The following is a 25,352-nucleotide window of genomic DNA, read 5'->3' as shown; positions in this document are numbered from 1 at the left end:
TTTAAATTTTTAGACTAGGAAATATATTAGCATAGTATTAATTAAAACCAAAGGTATAAAATAAATCCTTACCTTTCAAAAAGACAAATTAAAAAGATTATATGTTCACGTACTTGTATATCTATATATATAACTGTTTAATATATTAATATAAAGAAATTGATTCTCACTATTACATATAATTAATTAACCAAGTACCCTATGAGATATAGAAATAAAATTGATTATATATTGAGACTTTATTGCAAACATAAACAGAGGATGTTTACAAAGTATTGGAGAAAGAAAAATATATTGACATGACGTATAACTTTAGTCTCTAATATGATTATATCCAAAGATCTCAGTTACACAGCAACTCAATATTGGCACAACCATTACGTTTATCCTTGCCCTTTTTCAAAGAAAAGAAGGTAAAGGGGACACAATGAGACAAAAGAATCTGAGCCCACCTTTTGATTTTGTCCCACAAATGTCATAGAAAGCTCAGCCCACTAGATTAAAATATGCGTGGCAAATGATATAATGAGTAGGGGTGAGTAGTTCTGGGTACCTTATATTTTTTGAGAGAATCGAAACTTGAACTGCATAATACAAGTTTCCAAAAAAAGAACCAGAAACATAATGCAGGTTCTTCAATTCAAGGAATCGGAACCTAAATGCAGGTTCTGGTTCCTTTCCCGGGTACTCAGTAAAAAATCAATTATCCTTTTATTAGTTTAAAAAATGACAAAAAATACCTTAAAAGTTTACAAATACACCCCTAACAATTTTGATTACTCATTCATTTGTGCCCAATGTAACTCATAACCTATAAATAATATTAGAAATTATAATGTTATAATGTAATATAATATATTGTAATTGATTAAGTATATTAAATATAATGTAATGTTATAATTAATTAAGGATCATACATAATGTAATGTATAAATATATACTTATTAGTAGTTATTTAACAATAATGGAATGTTTAATAATTACTTATGTTTATATTTATAATAAATGTCATAATTATTAAGTAATTATTTAATTGTGTAATGTTATAATTAAAAGTGATCATATTATATGTAAATTGTAATGTTATAATTAATTAAGTAATATATTATTTAATTATAATGTAATATTATAATTAATTAAATTGTTAATAATTTAATTAAATATATATATTGTTTATAATAGAATACTATAATTAATAAGTAATATACTATAAATTTAAATGTAATGTTAAATTAAAAATTCTAATCATTATTAAGTATTGTGTAAATTAGTAAATCACTAATGTTATAATATAAGTCTAATTAATTAAGTAATCATTTAATTAATATGTTATAATTAATATGTAATTATACTATAATGTAATGCTATAATGAATTAAGTAATCATACTATAAATCTATAACTTAATTGTAATTAATTAAATTCTAATTATTTAATTAATATATTAATGTTTAAATGGAATGTTATAATTGATTAGTAATCATACTATAATATATAAGATATATTATAATTAATAAATTTTAATCATTTAATTAGTAATGTAATATATAGTAAATTACTAATGTTATATATAATGTTATAAATTCATAACTATTAGTAATCATTTTACCATGTAATGCTATAATAATTAAGTGATCATAATATAATGTAATAATAATGTTATATTTAATTGAGAATATAAACTATAATGTATGCTAATAATTAAATTATCGATTATTTAATTAAGTAATCATTTGTTTATAATGTAATGCAATTAATGTTTATAATATAATGTCATAATCAATTAATAATCATCTGATTATGTAATGTTATAATAATTATGTAATCATACTATAATGAATTAGTAATCATACTATAAATCTTTATATAATATTATAATTTATTTATTTATAATGAATATTATAATTAATTAAGTGATCATTAATTATGATGTAACGTTACAATTAATAACTAATTAAGTAATGTACTATAAATTTAACTGTAATGTTATAATTAATTAAAATTCTAATAATTTAATTAAGTATTGTGTAATGTTTGTAATAAATTAGTAATTACTAATATTTATATATAATGTCATAATCAATTAAGTAATCATTATATTATATAATATGAATTAATTAAGTAATCATACTATAATGTAATGTTATAATGAATTAAGTAATCATATTATAAATCTTTAATAATATTATAATTAATTAAATTTAATCATTTCATTAAGTTGTTTTACTAATGTTATAATGAAATGTTAAATTGATTAGTAATATACTATAAATCTATAATGTAATGTTATAATTAATAAATTTCTAATTATTTAATTAAGAATATACTAAATGTTATAACTTATAAGTCAATAATTAAGTAGTAATCAATTAAGTAATGCTGTTATTAATATTACTATAATCAATTAAGTAATGTATAAAATTTAATTAATTATATAATGTAATGTTACAATTGATAAGTATGATATTTAACCGGTAATAAAATTATTAATGTTATCAATTTATCATATATAATTAATTAATTGCTAATTTACTAGAGATATACTTAGAACTTGATAATTGAAGTAAATAAATAAATATATTAATTCAATCAAATATACTATTTATAAAAATAATTTAATAACATTAAAAATTTAAAACACTTTAATTGGATCATAATTCTAATTATTCCATTAATTAATCAAAACTTTAATATTAATATATTATAATATTAAAGTTTTAATATGGTGTAATTTATGTAATAAGTATAATTGTATAGTATATTTATTTAATTAGGTTATTCCAAAAATTTAACTTTTTCTATTTTAATTTTTTTATATGTAAATAATGAAACCCCCCATTATATATTTTCACAAATATTTCATTGCAGGTCCAGGTTCCAAAACAGTAAACGTTTCCAAAACGGTTCCAAAAATCGGTTCCAAACAGGGTACCCTTTTTCTAGGTTCTGGTTCCAATTCCGGTTTCTCCACACACAAGAACCGGAACCGGAACCGCACAGTGTTGGTTCCAAAAAATTGGAACGGAACCTATCCGCACAATGTCGCTTCGGGTAGGTTCCAGTTCAGTTCCGGTCTACCCCCAGGTTCCGGTTCTACCCACTACCGTTGCTTACCCCTTAAATGAGCTAAAGAAAAAGACATTGAATACGTTATTTTTGAAAGAAGAAAAATCTGAAACTTACCCATTAAAGGAAAAGACATTAGTTGGAACACTGACTCAACACCCGGCCCTCAAGCTAAAACATCGAGGACTTCTCAAATTAATTTCTTAATAATAATTCTATGATTTATTGGGAAATATCAAATTTGCTTTGACTTAATTTCTATGGTTTATTATCAAACAAAATGCATTATTGTATTAAATACAATTAATAATCAAATACTTTTATTATAAACTAGGTTACAAGTAGAATAATCATATTACATAACTCTCACAAGTTATAATGAATACATCTATGAACATACAAAAACCTGCTCTTCTCTTGCATTAAACAGTAGTTGAAATGCAACAATTTAACAATCAATTAAGCTAATATCATTAAATTCATTGCATTATTAAAGAGTTGAAGATCAAATTTAAGAGGAAAAGGGTGATATTTCAATATTTTATACCGGGAATGACTGAATTGAATCGCTAAGAAAACTTTAGGGGTGTTAATGTTATGGTGGGCTGTGTGTCGGGTAGTTGGTTGATGTGGTGGTGTGTGGGGGGACGATTGTTGTGTGGTGTGTTATTGCCGAGGTGGTGGTGGTTGTTGGTGGGGCACTTTGTGTGTTGCAAATGAAAAGATGAAATCTTGGAGAAGGAGATGCGTTTAAAGCGGTGGAGAAGAAAAGAAGGAAGAGAAAGAAACGAAGAGAAAGAAGAAAATAATAAGGGTGTTTAGTAATTCAGTTACTATAGACGGAATTCACCAACAGATATGGACGGAAAGTAGGGATTTGTTGTTTTGAAACTTTTCGGATACCAATTTATCTCTAAGGCCAAGTTTGGGTGGGAACACGTCCTTCGGCCTTTATGACTTTATCAACTCTTGTTGGATTAATTTTACCATCAAAATAAAGAATACCTCCTGACATTTTACATTGTTTAAAATCACAATAAAGAATAGGCAAAATCATAAAAATTATATAAATATTTGTCAAATTATTGTGAGAAAAACTTCTTAATAATTAATTCAATATCATAGTAACATAACAAATAAAAAATTAAATTTAAATATATTTACTTTTAATTTTCTAAATCATTTCACCATATTAAAGTAATAAATAAATTTTGTGTGCAAGTTGACCCGCGGGTCAACCTGTACCCATATGAGCGAGGGACAAAGGTGGAAAAGTAACCCGCCGGCCCGGCCGGCCCGGCCGCGGCGGGTTACTTTGTTTGGCGGGCTGGGCCTAACCCGCCCCGCCAAAAAGGCAGGCGGGTAGGCCCGCATTTTCCCCAAAATGGCTGGCCCAGCCCGGCCGCCAGCCCTAACCCGCCGGTTAGGTGGCGGGTTGGGCGGGTTAGCCCGATTTTCCTTTTTTTTTTTTTTTTTGTTTTTTTTTATTTAACTTTTCAAAAAAATAATTATAATATAATTGTTTTAATTAACTTTTCTAATATCCTAATTCAATTCAATTTTTTGTTTGTTAACATTCAAATATTAATTCAATTTGATACAATAAAATTATAAATAAGAAAAATTAGACTTATTGAAGTATGAAATTGGAATTTGGAAAATTGGAAATATGAATTAAAAATTGCAAAAACTAATAAAAATTAAATATGAGCAAATTGCAAAAACTAATAAATGAATAATGAGAGATTAGAGTTAGAGAATAATGAGAGATGAGAGATTGGTTGTGAGAAAAATGTGAGAACTTAGGGCCAATTTATAGAAAAAATGGGAAGAGAAATGACAAAGACCCTTTCAAAGGCTATAAAACGGCTCTATTTCAGGTAAAAAGGTAATTTGAAAAATAAAATAAAAATTTTATTTTTTTTTATTTTTTTCGGCCAACCCGGCGGGTTGGCTGTGCAACCCGCCGGGTTGGGGGTTGTAACTGCCAACCCGCCGGGTTGCACACAACCAACCCGGCGGGTTTGCCGGGTCTCTTGCAAAAGAGACAAAATAGCAACCCGCCGGTTGCGGGTTGCCATGTGCAACCCGGCCCGCCGGGGGTTGCTACGGGTTAGGTCAACGGACCGCAACGGCGTCCGGCTTAACCCTCATTTCCCGGGCCGGTTAGGGTTGACCCGCCTAACGCCCCCAAATTTTCCACCTACGAGGACGGGTGGTACATTCTCTACCTGTTCAAAAAATTTACCATCGACCTGTACCCATTTGACCTGCAATCATTGCTACCCGAACCATACTGCCCAGTCGCCCATTGCTAGGGTCTATTCATTACATTGTCACCTTGAGGTTTGACACTTCTCTCAGTTTCGAAAAATTTAACGCTATGATTCTCAAATGTTATTTATGTCTGTTAAATATAACGATTCAAAAAGTAGAAGTGGGGTTATATTTGAATAAATTACTAGTGTTTTTTTTATCAAATAGCTCAAATTTTTGGTCAAACAATAGAAGTTTAGATAATAGTATAGTTACAATCTTAAATATAAAATGATAAATGCTTGAACATAAAAACAATTATTTATTCAAATATCTTTTGTACTCGCTACACCCATTTAATGATAAAACCTTTATTTGGGGCTATCAGCGTTAGTTTCTCAAAATGGGAGGGAAAATAGTTTCCCACCAAATCTTAGAGATAGAAATACGATTAACTCAAAATTTGCGTATGACTGTGGACCAAGAAGTTTACAAGTCATTAACGTCTCTATTATAGTAAAACATCTCTACAGTGATACTCTATATAGAAATAAACTCTACATAATCATAAAATTTTTATTCCCATTTTAGGAGTTATAAATAAAAATAAATTACACATTATAATAAGTTATAATAATTATAATTCTCGTTAAGGAAAGTTTTCTCTACACAGTAATATATATGTATATCGTAGAAAAAAATATTAGTTATGTTACTTTAAAGGTTTAAGATGAAATAAAATATTTATCTAAAGTTATTTGGGATAATGATTTATGCTTTAGAGTTAATACCACATCTTTTAACTTATGAGTACATTACTGGTAGCATGGACATCTTTTGTTAAAGCCAAAATATTTCTAGCGTCTCAAGTATATTAGAGCTTCTTGGCAAGAATTTTTTTGTATCTCATAATATCATACTTAGATTATTTCCTTTCTATTTGTTCATTGTGGCAATGATTTCTTCTTCAAATAAGCATATGTGACTTGTTGTGCATTGGTATGATTGAAAAGTTATTAATATCCATTCGATTAGTTATAGTGAAGTTGTCGAATATAATCACTCAATTCTACTATGACTCTTTGATTTCCTCCTCACTTAATTTGTAACTTGCAATTCATCGATATCAGGGGTCCTAATCTTGCAATATTTAACAATTGGTAATTGTCTTGGCTTCATGTCAATTGACCATGTAGCAACTGCATTTACAATTCCATCAAGGAACTTATATTGCTAGTTCCAAGACATAATCTTCTATCCATTTCAAAAGTAAGAATTGAAGTGGTGAATTTGAAATTCAATAATATTAAAACTTAATAAATCCTAATACTGTATTACTAAAACATGAATTATAAATAAAAATTTTTGTAACTACACTTCTATTAAATAATAACCTCCTTATAGTATTAAAATTAGTTAGTCCCACCATTATGATAGAGAGGTCTTACTGTATATTATCTTATTGTATGTTTGTAATTTTTTCCTTATTTGTTATCAAGTTAATGGATAGATTCCTCTTCATTTCTTGCGTGTTACTCTTTTATGTTCTTCACAGGGAAAGCTTTTATTATAATGGGTGTCAGTGGCGCTGGAAATTGTTAAGTTTTGTGGGCTTTAATTGAATTTGTTGATTGCTATGAGGATTGAGATTCATTTGTGTTGACTATTGAGTTTTTGATTGATGGATTGTGAATTATGATGTTTGGAGTCTATTCTCAAGTGGGGTATCTATTCAGGTGGATGGGATCCTCAATTTGGGATTGAGAAATGTGGCCAGTTTGTTACATTTTTTTTTAAATGTTATTAAGAAAAAATGTTTAAGTTGAGTTGAGATGAATTAAACCGAATTGAATTTGAATTTGAAAATGTGTTGATAAAATATCGAAAATTATATTGGATAAATATTGAATAGTTGTTTGACACATTTTTTGGAAAAGGTTTTCAAGCATAATAGTTGTTTGGTACATTTTCCAAAAATATTTAAAATATTTTTAACCTCCTACATTTGTGATATAGCTAAACACGCCCCAATAAAAGTTTAAAAATAAACTAAAGCACCCCAGACAAAGAGGACAACCGATTGTCGGCCACCATCACTGGACGGTAGTCACTAGTCGCCAGAACAAAACACAACCGACTGGATCGGACTGGTCATGTGTTGATTAGGTCGTTTTGGGCTAGATCTAAGACCAAAATCATGTCGTTGTTAACGGCCAAATCTCGACTAGAATATGGTCACGATGGCAAGATCTCTAGCCATGGATTTGGCCGTTTTGACTAGATCCATCGTAGATTTGGTCAGAAACTACTAGATCGACGCACGATTGGTCATATCCAAATGATTATGTACTGTTCTGGCCACCAGTGGCTGACGATGGTGGTCTTGGGTGGATTATTTTTCAGATTAGAAGGACAGAAAAATGAGAAGGAGAGAAAGAAAAATGTTTTTAGTTGAATAGAGTTGAATAATTGAAAACAAATCCCACCCCTTTTCACTTTTAGACAAAAAAAAAATATTTGGGTTTCAGATTGGATTAGACCAATAAGTAAATAAATACATATCCCATTTTAATTCAAATAAGATAACAAAATAATGATTAATAAAGTGTAACAAAAAAGGGTACTTATTGCAGAAGCATTTAGTAAGCTTTTCTTTGTTTAGAATTGTATTCATCAAATGCTTCTCAAGGTATTACAAGTGTTGTCTTGATTGCAAAATGTGTTTATAACTAATTCAAAACAACTCTATATTGATACAAAGTGCTTTTGCTTCATTCTTCACATCAATCATCAAGTTCATTATAAACTTCAAAATTATGATTGACTTTTCGCTCAACAATACTACATACTATTCATCAATTATTTAGTTTTTAAACAAATGCGGTTATGACCTTTTAAATGAACAATTTTGCGATATGTTATAGCTAAGAAGAATAATGCAAAATGGCCTACCAAATTGCAAGTAATTATAAACAACATGGCCTAACACTCACTTTGCAATCGTAACTAACTTTTGAGCTATACAACTCTGCTAGATAATTAACTGTCCTTCCAATTCTATTTTTCTAGCTCTTAACTTTCCATTTCAATGAGCCTATGGAGAAAGTTATAATTTTTGGAGATCTCAAGTGCTTCAAGCTTTGAGCTTGAGGGATTCATTAATGGTGAGAGACCTTGTCTCTTCAAAACAGTCAAGGTGAAGATTCTACTCTAGTATTAAAACAATCTAATTCAAACTATTTTCGCAAAGATAACTGATAAACTTTAGTCAATTGTTTTTTTTTTTCAATATATAATCTAGTTTGGTCATATAGAAAACTTTACCACGGTTCCAAAGAATGGTTTTAAACTTCACAGAGTTTCATCTAAATCTCCCTAAACATTTCTCCCCACAATCGAATCAACAAACCCAGTTGCCCTAAAACCCTCTTCTGTAAAAAAATCTTGTTTCCAAGCATTCCCTATCAAAGACTCCAACATTTACAGAATTACAAAGACCCTTTTGCTGTCTATTTACATTACTCCATTGGAGAAACTTTCTCAACAGTTTTACCAATATTGGAAAAAGAACGAAACCACATTGCCCAATCGACCTAAGAAACAAAACAAACATAAACTATGCAATTTTCCCATTTCTTTATTAAGTAAATAAATAATAAAAAATAAATGATTGTGGCAATAAAAGTAAAATAAGGAAGCAATGAAGCGAAGGCTGACCAGTGAGCAGTCTAGGTTCTTCTCTTTGTTTTTGTTTTCTTATTTTTTTTTCTCGTGTTGTGTCAAAACTTGAAAGAGATAGTGTATGGGTTGGAGTAATGCTACACTCATAACCTCTCACAAACTTTCACTTGTAACTCTGACGTGACAATTCATAATTGGTGGGACTCAAATGAAACCATTATGAATTGATCAATTGCGAGTATCATGTGAGATTTGAAAAGGAAGTTTGTAAGAAAAGGTTGTGGATATATCATTTTTCTTTTGGGGTGAAAGACACTTGTCGTTTAAGGATTCACTACCGATGCTGATAGTTGGGTCACGAGGAAAGAGCGCAACAACAGTGGCCCCTAAGATTTTGCAAAGAACACTTAGGTCCAATGAAATTAGAAAACCACTATCGTTCCTGGGAGAGGGTGTGCGTTTTACCTCTTGTTAAACAGCGAAAGGTCAATTTTACTTCAAATAAATAAAAAAATGCCTCGTGTATTTGCTGTTACTATTGTATATTATTCCACTTGAATATAATGAGATTCTAGAGCTTGAGTTTATTCAACTCTTGTTGGATAATTTATACCATCAACAAGACTGGAACAATATAAAGAATACCTCATAACATTTATACATTGTTTGAAATTACGAGAAAGATTAGAGAATCATAAAAATATTTGAATATTAGCATTATTGTGAGAATTTTCTTAATAATTAATTAAATATCATCTAGAAATAACAATAAAAAATGAATTTCAAATTATTTACTTTTTATTTTTCTTAAAACCATTTCACCATTTAAAGTAATAAATAAATTTATTTTTGCAAGTTTGCATTAAAAATTTGTGGGGTTCAGTACATTGTTAACGAGGTTTGACACTTCTATCAATTTCGAAAAAATAACGCAATGATTCTCCAATATCATTGTGAAATGTAACGATATTGAATATACATGTCTATAATGTTGTAGTGGGTTCTGATCCTAAAGGTAATTTCTTTCCTTATTTGTTATCAAGTTAATGGATAGATTCCTCTTTATTTCTTGATGTTACTCTTTTTAGTTTCACAGGGAAAGCTTTCTATAATGGGTGTCATGGCGCTGGGAAATCGTATTTTTGTGGCTTTAATTGATTCATTGATGTGCTTGAGGATTGAATTATTGTGTTATGGTGTTGAGTTTTTTATTGATGGATTGTGAATATTGATGTTTGGTGTTATTCTCAAGTGGTGTCTTTAAATTCGGTCAGGTGGATGGGATTCTCAAGTTGGGATTGTTTCTAGAAAACACTTTTGAGAAATTGACTTATTGCAGAAGCACTTATAAGCTTCTTTGTTTGTTTTAGATATATTCATCAAAAGCTTCTCATGGTATTGCAAGTGTGCCTAATTGCAAAATGTGTTTTTGTCTAATTCAAATAAACTCTATAGTATTGATACAAAGTGCTTTTGCATTTCTCTTCATTCTTCACATCAATAATCAGATTCATTATATACTTCAAAATTCGACTGACTTTTCGTTCAACAATTCTGCGTACTTATTGATCAATTAATTAGTTTATAAACAGCTTCATACTTTCCATTTCAATCAGCCTATGGAGAAAGTTATAACTTTTGGAGATTCAAGTGCTTCTAGCTATGAGTCCTTTGAGCTTGAGGGATTCATTAATGGTGAGAGACCTGTCCTCCTTCAAAGCAGTCAAGGCTGAAAGTGGAAGTCACTTCGGAAAATCCTGAAACACACATGCGGAAGTCGTGGCTCAAAATGACCCTTTAAATGGCATTAAAAGCGTCGACTTTGGGCATAAGGCTGTCCGCATTTTGTATTCCACCCAAAGCCAAAGATGATAAATTAATTTTGAGAGAGTGATTTGAGGAAAGAATACAATTCTTCTTAAATTACTTTCATTTACCACCTGGGCTACGATTCATCTTCCAACAATATCTTCTGTACACAATGCGTACTTGATCTCCTGGACCAAGAAGTCGAGCATGCACATGTTTAATTGAAAGAAAGGATTGATTTTCATGAAAGACTTTTGTTGGCTTGTGAGAATCTCTGTTACGTCTGTATTTCAAACTTACTACTGTATAATGAAACGAGTCGTTGGCTTAAGTAAACTAACGGGGCTTGAACTTCTGTTAAAAATAACCCCCATTTAACAGACTTGTAACAGACGCTAACAACCTAACATACTTTGAGGACCAATATGGAAAGTAAGACTGAAGATCTGCGTCTTTATTCCAGATTATTTTTGATATATTTTGAGCTAGCTGCTGATTCCTTGATCTTCTATACCCCATTCCGTAACATCCTTGAAAACTGGAAGATTTGAATTGAATCTGGAGCTGGAAATGGAAATGGAAAGAACAGACCTCCTGTCATGACTGAAACTGTAAACTTTGAAAATCCGGAATTGAGTATGCGCTGAAATGGAAAACAGAGTCAGGTCATAACTGGAAACTGGAAAGAACAGAGTTCTCGTATGTACTGGAATCCGTAACCTTCCTCAAGTCAAGCAGTAAGAAATTAATGCTGCAGCTTGCACACAGAATACACAAATCATTTCATAACAGCCGGTCCAATCAGTGTCTTTACAAGTTCACATGCCCATGTGAATGTGGAACTCCTATTTTTTTCGATGTCATCGATTCAAGGCAAGTTAATAAATAAAACCAACAAGCAAAACTACATATGCTGAAACACTACATATTGAAGGCCACGGCTCAAAGGGCCATTAGAGCCGGATGGGTGATGTATTACATATAACTCAAATAAAATTGTGGTTTTTATGAAATTATTTTTCAAAAAAGTTTGTTAAAGCACAAAATTTCACCTTTGTAAGAAACAAAATAATAATAATAATAATAATAATTAATGAAACTCTTGACGTTGATTGGCCACAGAAACAAAATAATCAACAGAAGAAGATGAAGAGCCATTGTTCTGTGTTTAGGAAAATTAACGGAGATTTAGCATATTTATAGAGAGAGTAATGACACTTTCACTCATGCTGGAAAGACTTTAGCAGGGCGATATAATAATAAAAATATGCTAATAAAAATCAGAAACCATTTTTTCAAAGTATAAAACTGGTGATTGTGATCAGGGTGGAGTTTTATTTATATAATCTCGTACATCTTGATAGTGTGTATCAGTGTAGGATTTTGACATTCATATGGGAATGTAAATTATTGAGAATGCATGTGAATGACGAGCCTGCCTTGATGAAACAAACAGGTCATTGATAAGCCAAGTTATTGATTTATGGAACAAGCCAGCAAATTGTACTATCAAGTACAAATCATGAAACATCGTTTGCTGAGAACTAAACCGTAACTTCGTTGAATTAAGTGATTGCTGAACTGGAGCTGGAGCTATGATAGTTGAATTGGACTGTGGCCGAACTACAGCTGACGTATATGTTGTGAACTGCACTGCAAGCACTCACTCTGTGAGCTCGGTGAATCATCGTCTGTTAACTTCACTCATGAGCTTTTTCCTAGTTCAACGACCCTTGCCATATCACTGTTGTCTCTTCGGCTTCTCTTCTCTTGCTTTTATTCCGTACCTCCTTTCTTCCTTTTTTCCGTTTAGGGCTCTCCTCCTTTTATTGGGCTTGAGCCTGCATACTCTTGGAAAACTCCTTTGCTTATCAGGAGATCACATATATATTACAAGGCTATTTAATGCATAGGTTTCATGGGATGTATGTGTACTGTGTGGCATTGTATAATTCCTCAATTAAATCTCGATCAATATTTATCACACCCAATTCCGTTAGACATAAGTATCACTGTTAAATTTACCTATAATTTAATTTTTTAGACAAGTACGATTTAACATAGTATTAGACCAAAGGTATCAAATTAAATCCATACTTTCAAAAGGATAAATTAAAAAGATTATATGTTCACGTACTCACAAAAATGTATATATATAGTCACTTTAACATATATCATATTAGAGAAACTAGATTCTGGCCTATGAGATCTAAAAATAAATTTGAATATATATTGGGTACTTTAAGAAAGAAAGATATATTGACATGACGTATTACTTAAACTCTAATGAGTATACTATACTACAACTGAGTTATACAATAGATAAAAATAAATGATAAATTAATCATTTTACATAAAATCTATAATTTTTACTATTTTATGACTTAGTTATAAACAAAATATTATTGATATTTAATTTGAGTATATCCAAAAATCTCAGTTATACATGCACTCTCAATATTGGCACAACCATTAAGTTTATCCTTTCCCTTTTTCAAAAGAAAGAAGATAAAAGGGGACACAATGAGCAAAAGAATCTGACCCCACGTTTAGATTTTGTCCCACAAATGTCATACAAGAAAGCTCAGGCCACAATACAAAGATAGCATGGCAAGTTTCATCTCACTTTTAAGAAAACTAAGGTTAGTTTGTTTAATATTTTTACATATCCTATTTTTATAATTATGAAAATACATATTTGTTTAAATATATCTTTTATTTAATTCTTTTAAACCTTAATTTTAAATTTAATTAAACACCCCAAAAACATTTAAAATTAACAAAAATACCACCATCACCCACATTTATCAGATTTGACTACTACCATCGGAAGAGGCCAGATTGGTGTAATAGCACATACCAGCTGGATCTAGCCGTAGTATGCCAATATAGCATTTTCAGCCAGATCCATAGTGAATCTGGTGAAAAATATCAGATCTTTGGTCATAACTAGTGTCAACGATGACCAGATATGACCGTCGTTGATCATAACAACGCATATCTTTGGCGACAAGCAAGGGCGGTCAAATCTAACCGCAATGGTCAGATCTAGTCAAGATATGGCATTTTCTGGCAGATCCACGGTGAATCGGTTGAAAAAGGCCATTTTGGTGCATGACCGGCCAAATCCAGTTGATACAACGATTCCAGCCACCCTCCAATGGTGATGGCTGGTGCGGTATTTAATAGGTAGGTGGGGTGTGTTTTTTAATTTTTAATGTTTTTTATACGGGGTATTTAGTAAATTAACAAACCTAAGGAGGTTTTTTAATTTTATATTCTACTCGTTATTCCCACCCAACTCTTATTTTTTCAAAATACTATCCAAAATACTAGAACAAACGGACCCTAAAACACTTAATGAACGAGAACTCAACATTTGATACCACATATGATACTTGATAGTTGACTCTTGTAAGTAGTTAGTCAAGTAAGCAATTAGACTCCCTGTTTAGTTTACAGGAGGATGTTACTGAGAAGGTAAAATGTGTTTAGTTACTAAGTTGTTACTATCTGTTACAGTTAGGCGAGTTCAGTTTGTTAGTTACATTTTTAGTATTCTGTTAACAGAGCACATGAAAGTGCTACTTACTGTACAGTCAAACTTGTGAAAACAATACATTTCACGTGAGCTTCTTGACTTTCCCTTTACTTTACTTGTTCTCTTTCTTCTCTCAAGTTTAGTTCAAGAATTGTTATGGTATCAGAGCCATTAGACTAACGTAAAAAATGGTAGATCTATCAAGCTCACTCCCAATCCGAACAACTCGGCCAAAACCAGATCCTCTGTTTAAACTACTGGTAGAACCTCGATTCTAACATTCATTAACTATGTAAGGGCAAAATAGTATATTTCAATTTTTTTTTTTTTTTTTTTCAGTAAAGAATATTTTGTCTTTGCATAAAAAATGTTGTTTCAAATTAGGATTTAATAAACTACTGTTATTGAGGAGAGTATTTCTTGTATTTAAAAGATTAGGATTTCGACCCTACCGAACCAAGCTTAGACTAGAGCACATTGAGTCTTTTCTCTCGCAGGATGACATAAAATTAATGCAAGCCATTGTGCATGTACACTTGTAAATTGTTAAGAGGATATCTTTTTTCTTTTATATTATATATATATATATTATTTTTATTGGGGGGGGGGTTGGGGGGGTAAAACTAATTTATGAAGAATGAAAGAATGTACCCCAAAAAGAAGACCCCTACAAAAGTCAAGTTCCTTAGGGTCCAAATCAAGCAAAAAGAACAGAGAAGATGGATGGATTACAATCCACAAAAGCAAGCATCCTAGCCTCCAAGAGGACTATACAAAATGACCAGCATCTCAAAAATAAAGCAGGCCAACGGGACAAACAAAAACAACAGCTGCACAATTTGTACACAGCAAACCAGCCTTCAAACCGGTCTGCATAAGCTGTACAGAGCAAGTCAAGCAACAAAAACAACCAAGAAAAACACAGCCAGCCAGATTCAAAAAAACACCTACAACAGCCCATACACAACACAAGCCAAAGGCAGAAGGAATAAACCATGCAGCACAATCCCAGATGAAAGACTTCAGGAGATGTATTAAAATCATAGGAAGCAGTGCCAGCAGCAAAGGTACTGCAAAACACACCACACACAAACACACACAAAAGAAGAAGTTAAACTGCCCAGGCTCTCTTCTATATATCCAACTCGTGGCTAGAGTATTTAGACGAGGAAGAAAGTAGTTTGTAGTTTATTTCCATTACTATCGGATTACCGATAATGTTTACATTTTCAGTAAATAATTTATTTCTTTCCATCTATTTATAGATTCTAATCTTGTTTTGCATCTGATAGGATAAACCTTCTTTAAAGCAATATGTAATCTCATTCAAATCATGTATATGTTAAAAAAAAACAAAAAAAAATTCAATTGCTCTACATAATTTTTACTGTGGCATTTTGGCTGATGTCAATGCACTTTGGGTAGCCTGACGTTTAGTTGGACTTAATTATAAAATTAAACATTGTTGATTATTTTGTCAAACTTATATATATTGTGTGTGTGCACTACAGTTGTGTGTGTGCATAGGTATGTCAGACATTTGCATGTTTTAGATTTTTTCGCATTTTATCTTTGAGTGTGTGCACACTCTTTTTTTGTGCTAATATTGCATGTCTAATTTACTTTGGCACATTTTGCGTGTTTTACTTAATAGTTAAAATATTTGTTTTTGCATCTTTTGTGCTATCATTTGAACCACTTACAGGTGTCCTAATATCCTTTAGTAGCCCAGGGAAAATCAACATTTTTCCCCTTTTGGTTATGGTCCTAAATTAAAGCTAAAAAAACATTTCTATTTTTGGACCAATACATGTCAGCCTTTGTTTGCTGACTTGGCCAGAATTGGAGTGCACGAATTTGGGTTTATCTTCTCCATTCTTGCGACTTTGTTTGGCTAACCTTTATGTTTGTTTTTGCTTTGTGCTCTAAAACTTTTAGAGAGTTTATCTCTTAAAGGTTCCCCATATGTTTTTGTGCCAAACACTTATTATCCTTCATCTTTGTTGAGCTAAAAGAAAGTTCATCTTCTTCCTTGTTTGTTTTTCTTTTTGAACTTGAATATCTATTTCGTTGTTGCTTGGAGCATTTCAGAGAGTTGTTCTTGGTTAAGCTCTTTTATATGAGTTTGTGCTAGAAATTTTCTTGTTTATATTCATTGTTGAATGGTAGTTGGAACATGGTTCCTTTGCTGATACTAGAGCCTATCTTCAGCGACTGAAGCCTGGGTGGAGCTCAAGCATTTTCCAGGAGTGAACTTGGTGTGAAGAGATCCGAGAAGCAACAAGACAGTAGAGATTCAAAGGGTAGTGTTTAGTGTAACTAGAACAAAGAATTCTCTTTATTGTAGCTAAAATCAACTTTGAACTATATCTTATAATATTTGTAGATTAGTGTATTTACTTCGATCTGCACGAGGTCACATGGATATAGACTAAAAGTGGATTTAGCAGACCCATGTATATACTGGTGTACTTTACATTTACAATTTCTTATTATTATTGATTTGTTGTAAACCTGTCTGTATTAACACAACTTGGTAAATCATTCCATTGCATCTTTAAAAGTGGGTACCTAAATGTTAAATAGAGTTCACAACTCTAACAGACATGAACAATATATTTAATTTGTTTCCTCCAAATATAGTTGCACCCATCCTCTTGCACTCTAACATTTCCAAAACCAAAAATTGTACGTAAATAATTAATTATAAATGCCCTCTTTCCTTTGCCTTCAGCCACAAATAGAACATAGTACACGAAGCACTCAGAACCTCTACGAAAAGAGAAGTGGTTTTTTTCAATTCATAATTTTACACAGAGGACTTAGTTATAAAGAAAAAGTCTCATAATTTTACACAGAGGATGGAAACTTCATNATAGCTCAAATTTTTGGTCAAACAATAGAAGTTTTAGATAAATAGTATAGTTACAATCTTAAATATAAAAATGATAAATTGCTTGAACATAAAAACAAATTATTTATTCAAAATATCTTTTGTACTCGCTACACCATTTAATTGATAAAACCTTTATTTGGGGTTATCAGCGTTAGTTTCTCAAAATGGGAGGGAAAATTAGTTTCCCACCAAATCTTAGAGATAGAAATACGATTAACTCAAAATTTGCGTATTGACTGTGGACCAATAAGTTTACAAGTCATTAACGTCTCCTATTATAGTAAAACATCTTTACAGTGATACTCTATATAGAAATAAACTCTACATAATCATAAAATTTTTTATTCCCATTTTAGGATAGTTATAAATAAAAATAAATTACACATTATAATAAGTTATAATAATTATAATTCTCGTTTTAAGGAAAGTTTTCTCTACACAGTAATAATTATATGTATATCGTAGAAAAAAATATATGTTATGTTACTTTAAAGGTTTAAGATGAAATAAAATATTTATCTAAAGTTATTTGGGATAATGATTTATGCTTTAGAGTTAATACCACATCTTTTAACTTATGAGTACATTACTGGTTAGCATGGACATCTTTTTGTTAAAGCCAAAATATTTCTAGCGTCTCAAGTATACTTAGAGCTTCTTGGCAAGAATTTTTTTGTATCTCCATACTATCATACTTATGATTATTTCCTTTCTATTTTTGTCTCATTGTGGCAATGATTTCTTCTTCAAATAAAGCATATGTGACTTGTTGTGCATTTGGATGATTGAAAAAGTTATTAATATCCATTCGATTAGTGTAGTGAAGTTGTCAAATATAATCACTCAATTCTACTATGACTCTTTGATTCTCCTCCTCCACTTAATTTGTAACTTGCAATTCATCGATATTGGGGGTCCTAATCTTGCAATATTTAACAATTGGNGATGATATATAGGTATGGAAGCAGCTGAATGCAAATAGGTTAGCACACTTGAAACTTCAAAGGCAATTCGTAATCGTAGTTCCCATGTAAATGGAAACTCCTCATTTTGGTCATGTAAATATTGAAAAAGATTTCCATTAGAAACGAACTCATAGACTAAAAGAGGCACTTCTGTTTCCAAGCAACACCCTACTAATTGAACTACATTTCTGTGACTAATTTGTGATAGCAATATAACCTCATTAATGAATTCTTCAAATTTACTTTCATCCACTATCTTGGACTTCTTAATAGCTATAATTTTTCCTTCCGACAACATCCCTTTATATACAACGCCTTGACCTCCTTCACCAAGAACTCGATTGGCATGATAATTGTCCGTGGCCTTTTCCAATTCCTTTGAGGTAAACAATTTTGTTTTCTCAACGCTCCCACCATTTCTTGTAAATAACTTCTGCTTCAGTTTGATTGCTTTCCGCTTTTGTATGAACTTGTACAACCACCGTGCTACAATGATAAGTAACAACATTCCAAGCCCAGCACTGAAACCTGCACAATTCAAGTAAAAGAATACATCATAAATATTCGCGAGTTTTGCGTCAATGGTACTAAAGAAATGTAAGGTATGTTGAAACAGAAGGACAATGATACTGGATACCTATGTTGATTAAATATTTGACTTGAGTTTTTTTTATAAATATATCGTCAGAGCTTCGTGAAGGAGAGCACCATGTTTCTTCATCTTCACTTTGACAAGGTTCATAACCATAAGGACACTCGGAGCAACCGGTGTTGTTCTTCGAAACACAAAGCAAGCCACCTACACAAAGTTTAATCATAATTACAAGTAAATGACTGTGGCTATAAACATAATTAATAGAGTACATCTACCTTTGCATCCTCCATAGCTGTCAGATCTTTGATTATCGCAAAGACAAAAGTAGTCTGAGTTTAATTGTATGACGCAGTAATCATCTTTGTTGCAACTTGTTTTGTGTGAATTGTAGAGTTCCACACATGAACCTCCATACTTTCCCCATTCCAGTTTTGCGGGAAGGACTTCTTTATCTTTCAAAACATAAGGATTTTTTAGGTAGTTTGACTCAAGCCAAGTTTTGTGAACCATGAAGGCTGAACTGCACTCCCTGGGAAAACCTTCAGAATAAATTTCTGACATGTTTTCATTTTCTAACTTACGGTTTCGAGGAAGGGTGCATAGGAAATCACAGCAACCATCATTTTTTGTAGGATCACAAGTGCAGAAAGAGTGGCAGTGACTTACGGTTGAATCTTTCTGATTGAGATTGAGGTAGTTTTCGCAACCAATGGCAGTGAATATATTGTCTGTATTCGAAAAGGAAAACGGGCTTCCGGATAGGTTGACGCTTGAATTGCGGGGCAAGTTGACGATAACAGAAGAAGAAGGATGAAGAGTTCTGTTTAATTCTAGATGGACGCTGTTTAGGAAAGCTCTTGGAGAGCCAGAAGAGTTGTCGCAAGTTACTTCAAACCACTTATTGAGGTAGCAGCCTTCACCGATTCCCAAAGGGTATGATATTTTGACATTGCCACAGCTATTTGGACATAAAATTTGTGATGCTTTGATTGGCCAAAGTAAGAGAAGGATGTGAAACATTAACACCAGACGATGAGGATGAACAGCCATTATTGATTCTCTTTAATTTCTGAATGGAATATTAATGGANATATTTAATTTGAGTATATCCAAAAATCTCAGTTATACATGCACTCTCAATATTGGCACAACCATTAAGTTTATCCTTTCCCTTTTTCAAAAGAAAAGAAGATAAAAGGGGACACAATGATGCAAAAGAATCTGACCCCACGTTTAGATTTTGTCCCACAAATGTCATACAAGAAAGCTCAGGCCACAATACAAAAGATATGCATGGCAAGTTTCATCTCACTTTTAAGAACAACTAAGGTTAGTTTGTTTTAATATTTTTACACTATCCTATTTTTATAATTATGAAAATACATATTTGTTTAAATTTTATTCTATTTTATTTAATTCTTTTAAACCCTTAGATTTGTAAATTTAATTAAACACCCCCAAAAACATTTAGAAATTAACAAAAATACCACCACTCACCCACATTTATCAGATTATGACTACTACCATCGGAAGATGGCCAGAATCTGGTATAATAGCACACTACCAGCTGGATCTAGCCAGTAGTATGCCAATATAGCCTTTTCCAGCCAGATCCATAGTGAATCTGGCTGAAAAATATCAGATCTTTGGTCATAACTAGTCGTCAACGATGACCAAGATATGACCGTCGTTGATCATCAACAACGACCATATCTTTGGCTGACAAGCAAGGGCGGTCAAATCTAACCGTCAATGGTCAGATCTAGTCACAGATATGGCATTTTCTGGTCAGATCCACGGTGAATCTGGTTGAAAAAGGCCATTTTGGTGCATGACCGGCCAAATCCAGTTGATACAACGATTCCAGCCACCCTCCAATGGTGATGGCTGGCTGCCGGTATTTAATAGGTAGGTGGGGGTGTTTTTATAATTTTTAATGTTTTTATTACAGGGGTATTTAGTAAATTAACAAACCTAAGGAGTGTTTTTGTCAATTTTTATATTCTACCTCGTTATTCCCACCCAACTCTTATTTTTTCAAAAATACTATCCAAAATACTAGAACAAACGGACCCTAAAACACTTAATGAACGAGAACTCAATCATTTGATACCACATATGATACTTGATAGTTGACTCTTGTTAACGTAGTTAGTCAAGTAAGCAATTAGAACTCCCTGTTTAGTTTACAGGAGGATGTTACTGAGAAGGTAAAATGTGTTTAGTTACTAAGTTGTTACTAATCTGTTACAGTTAGGCGAGTTCAGTTTGTTTTAGTTACATTTTATGAGTATCTCTGTTAACAGAGCACATGAAAGTGCTACTTACTGTACAGTCAAACTTGTGAAAACAATACATTCACGTGGCTTCTTGACTTTCCCTTTACTTTACTTGTTCTCTTTTCTTCTCTCAAGTTTAGTTCAAGAATTGTTATGGTATCAGAGCCATTAGACTAACGTAAAAAATGGTAGATCTATCAAGCTCACTCCCAATCGAACAACTCGGCCAAAACCAGATCCTCTGTTTAAACTACTGGTAGAACCTCGATTCTAACATTCATTAACTATGTAAGGGCAAAATAAGTATATTTCAATTTTTTTTTTTTTTTTTTTCAGTAAAGAATATTTTGTCTTTGCATAAAAAATGTTGTTTCAAATTAGGATTTAATAAACTACTGTTGATTTGAGGAGAGTATTTCTTGTATTTAAAAGATTAGGATTTCGACCCTACCGAACCAAGCTTAGACTAGAGCACATTGAGTCTTTTCTCTCGCAGGATGACATAAAATTAATGCAAGCCATTGTGCATGTACACTTGTAAATTGTTAAGAGGATATCTTTTTTCTTTATATATTATATATATATATATTATATTTATTTGGGGGGGGGGTTGGGGGGGTAAAACTTAATTTATGAAGAATGAAAGAATGTACCCCAAAAAGAAGACCCCTACAAAAGTCTCAGTTCCTTAGGGCCCAAATCAAGCAAAAAGAACAGAGAAGATGGATGGATTACAATCCACAAAAGCAAGCATCCTAGCCTCCAAGAGGACTATACAAAATGACCAGCATCTCAAAATAAAGCAGGCCAACGGGACAAACAAAAACAACAGCTGCACAATTTGTACACAGCAAACCAGCCTTCAAACCGGTCTGATAAGCTGTACAGAGCAAGTCAAGCAACAAAAACAACCAAGAAAAACACAGCACAGCCAGATTAAAAAACACCTACAACAGCCCATACACAACACAAGCCAAAGGCAGAAGGAATAAACCATGCAGCACAATCCCAGATGAAAGACTTCAGGATGTATTAAAATCATAGGAAGCAGTGCCAGCAGCAAAGGTACGCAAAACACACCACACACAAACACACAAAAAGAAAGAGTTAAACTGCCCAGGCTCTCTTCTATATATCCAACTCGTGGCTAGAGTATTTAGACGAGGAAGAAAGTAGTTTATTTCCATTACTATGGATTACCGATAATGTTTACATTTTCAGTAATAATTTATTTTTCCATCTAGTTATAGATTCTAATCTTGTTTGCATGATAGGATAAACCTTCTTTAAAGCAATAGTAATCTCATTCAAATCATGTATAGTTTAAAAAAAAAAAAAATTCAATGCTCTGCATAAATTTTACTGTGGCATTTGGGTGTGTCAATGCACTTTGGGTAGCTGACGTTAGTTGGACTTAATATAAAATTAAACATTGTTGAATATTTTGTCAAATTTATATATATTGTGTGTGTGCACTACAGTTGTGTGTGGGCATAGGTATGTTAGACATTTGATGTTTAGATTTTCGCATTTTATCTTTGAGTGTGTGCACACTCTTTTTTGGCTAATAACGCATGTCTAATTCACTTTGGCACATATTGGCGTGTTTACTTAATAGTTAAAATAATTTTTTTTTTTTTTGCATCTTTGTGTGTCATTTGAACCACTTACAGGGATCCAATATCCTTTAGTAGTCCAGGGAAAATCAATATTTTCCCCTTTTGGTTATGGTCCTAAACTAAAGCTAAAAACATTTCTATTTTTGGACCAATACATGTCAGCCTTTGTTTGTGACTTGGCCAGAATTGGAGTGCACGAATTGGGTTTATCTTCTCCATTCTTGCGACTTTGTTTGGCTAACCTATGTTGTTTTTGCTTGTGCTCTAAAACTTTTAAAGAGTTTATCTCTTAAAGGTTCCCGATATGTTTTTGTGCCAAACACTTATTATCCTTCATCTTTGTTGAGCTAAAAGAAAGTTCATTTTCTTCCTTGTTTGTTTTATTTTTGGACCTGAAATCTATTTCTTTGTTGCTTGAACATTTCAGAGAGTTGTTTTGGTTAAGTTCTTTATATGAGTTTGTGCTAGAAACTTTCTTGTTTATATTCATGTGTGAATGGCGGTTGGAACATGGTTCTTGTGATACTAGAGCTGTCTTCAGCAACTAAAGCTTGGGTGGAGCTCAAGCATTTTCCAGGAGTGAACTTGGTGTGAAGAGATGTGAAGCAAAAACAGCATTGAGATTCAAAGGGTAGTGTTTAGTGTAACTAGAACAAAGAGTTCTCTTTGTTGTAGTAAAACAACTTTAAACTATATCTTATAATGTTTGTAGATTAGTGGATTGCTTTGATCTGCACGAGGGGCCATAGATGTGAACTAAAAGTGGATTCAGCAGCCCATTGATATACTGGTGTGCTTTACTTTACAATTTCTTATTATTATGATTTGTTGTAAACCTGTTGTATTAACACAACTTGGTAAATCATTCCATTGCATCTTTAAAAGTGGGTACCTAAATATTAATAGAGTTCACAACTCTAACAGACATGAACAATATATTTAATTTGTTTCCTCCAAATATAGTTGCACCCATCCTCTTGCACTCTAACATTTCCAAAACCAAAAATTGTACGTAAATAATTAATTATAAATGCCCTCTCTCCTTGCCTTCAGCCACAAATAGAACAAGTACACGAAACACTCAGAACCTCTACGAAAAGAGAAGTGGTTTTTTTCAATCATAATTTTACACAGAGGAATTAGTTATAAAGAAAAGGCTCATAATTTACACAGAGGATGGAAACTTCATAAATCAATCTTGTGTGGATTGGTACACGTCTATTGAGAAAGTGACAACATCAATAAACTATCTAGCAAAGGTTAAACTATTCTCAAAGTGAGTAGTTAATTCACCATGAACAAATTAGTCTTTAATATTCATATGGTGCATACTTGAACCGCATCTTGAAGATCTGATCCCTCCCAATTCGTGTGTTACCTCTCTCATTGTAGGTCTATTTTCCATTTAAGTCAGACATTTTCTTGTGAGATTGGCGATGTCATAATCTCTTCTTTTTCACCTTCTTTCATAACTCGAGCATCAAGAATTTCAAACAGACGATTTTCTTTCATGGCACATAGAAAATATGCGGCAAGACTATATCTTCCTCGACATCAGTTGAAAGAATTGGCTTTTGTCCAGTTAAAAGTTCGGCAAGAACTACTCCAAAACTATAAACATCACTTTTCTCAGTAAACTGGCTCGACCAGAAATACTCTGGATCAAGGTACCCAAAAGTCCCTTTACTTGAGTGGTCAAATGAGTTTGATCAACTGCAATAGATCTTGAAGTTCCAAATCCGACAATTTTACTCGAAAATTTTCATCCAAAAGTATGTTTGTAGACTTAAATCTCGATGATATATAGGTATGGAAGCAGCTGAATGCAAATAGGTTAGCACACTTGAAACTTCAAAGGCAATTCGTAATCGTAGTTCCCATGTGAATGGAAACTCTCATTTTGGTCATGTAAATATTGAAAAAGATTTCATTAGAAACGAACTCATGACTAAAAGAGGCACTTCTGTTTCCAAGCAACACCCTACTAGTTGAACTACATTTCTGTGACTAATTTGTGATAGCAATATAACCTCATTAATGAATTCTTCAAATTTACTTTCATCCACTATCTTGGACTTCTTAATAGCTATAATTTTTCCTTCCGACAACATCCCTTTATATACAAGCCTTGACCTCCTCACCAAGAACTCGATTGGCATGATAATTGTCGTGGCCTTTTCCATTCCTTTGAGGTAAACAATTTGTTTTCTCAACGCTCCCACCATTTCTTGTAAATAACTTCTGCTTCAGTTTGATTGCTTTTCGCTTTTGTATGAACTTGTACAACCACCGTGCTACAAGATAAGTAAAACATTCCAAGCCCAGCACTGAAACCTGCACAATTCAAGTAAAGAATACATCATAAATATTCGCGAGTTTTGCGTCAATGGTACTAAAGAAATGTAAGGTATGTTGAAACAGAAGGACAATGATACTGGATACCTATGTTGATTAAATATTTGATGGAGTTTTTTTTATAATATACGTCAGAGCTTCGTGAAGGGAAGCACATGTTTTTCATCTTCACTTTGACAAGGTTCATAACCATAAGGACACTCGGAGCAACCGGTGTTGTTCTTCGAAACACAAGCAAGCCACCTACACAAAGTTTAATCATAATACAAGTAAATGACTGTGGCTATAAAC

The 25,352-nt window shown here is 32.2% G+C and overlaps 1 protein-coding gene across 1 annotated transcript; it reads right to left on the bottom strand.

The window, feature by feature from the left end:
• Positions 1-18,100: 18,100 nt before the first annotated feature.
• Positions 18,101-19,858, bottom strand: LOC116144615 (wall-associated receptor kinase-like 9). Its single transcript, XM_031430058.1, has 3 exons — positions 19,084-19,858; positions 18,851-19,012; positions 18,101-18,741 (listed from the first exon to the last, which is right to left on the bottom strand). Exons 1-3 carry the CDS (start codon positions 19,856-19,858, stop codon positions 18,101-18,103), a joined length of 1,578 nt encoding a protein of 525 aa, XP_031285918.1.
• Positions 19,859-25,352: the final 5,494 nt, after the last annotated feature.

Source organism: Pistacia vera, unplaced genomic scaffold (assembly GCF_008641045.1).
Source record: "Pistacia vera cultivar Batoury unplaced genomic scaffold, PisVer_v2 Contig45, whole genome shotgun sequence".
In the NCBI taxonomy this organism is placed as follows: Eukaryota; Viridiplantae; Streptophyta; class Magnoliopsida; order Sapindales; family Anacardiaceae; genus Pistacia; species Pistacia vera.
This window is presented reverse-complemented; position numbering and strand designations above follow the sequence as displayed.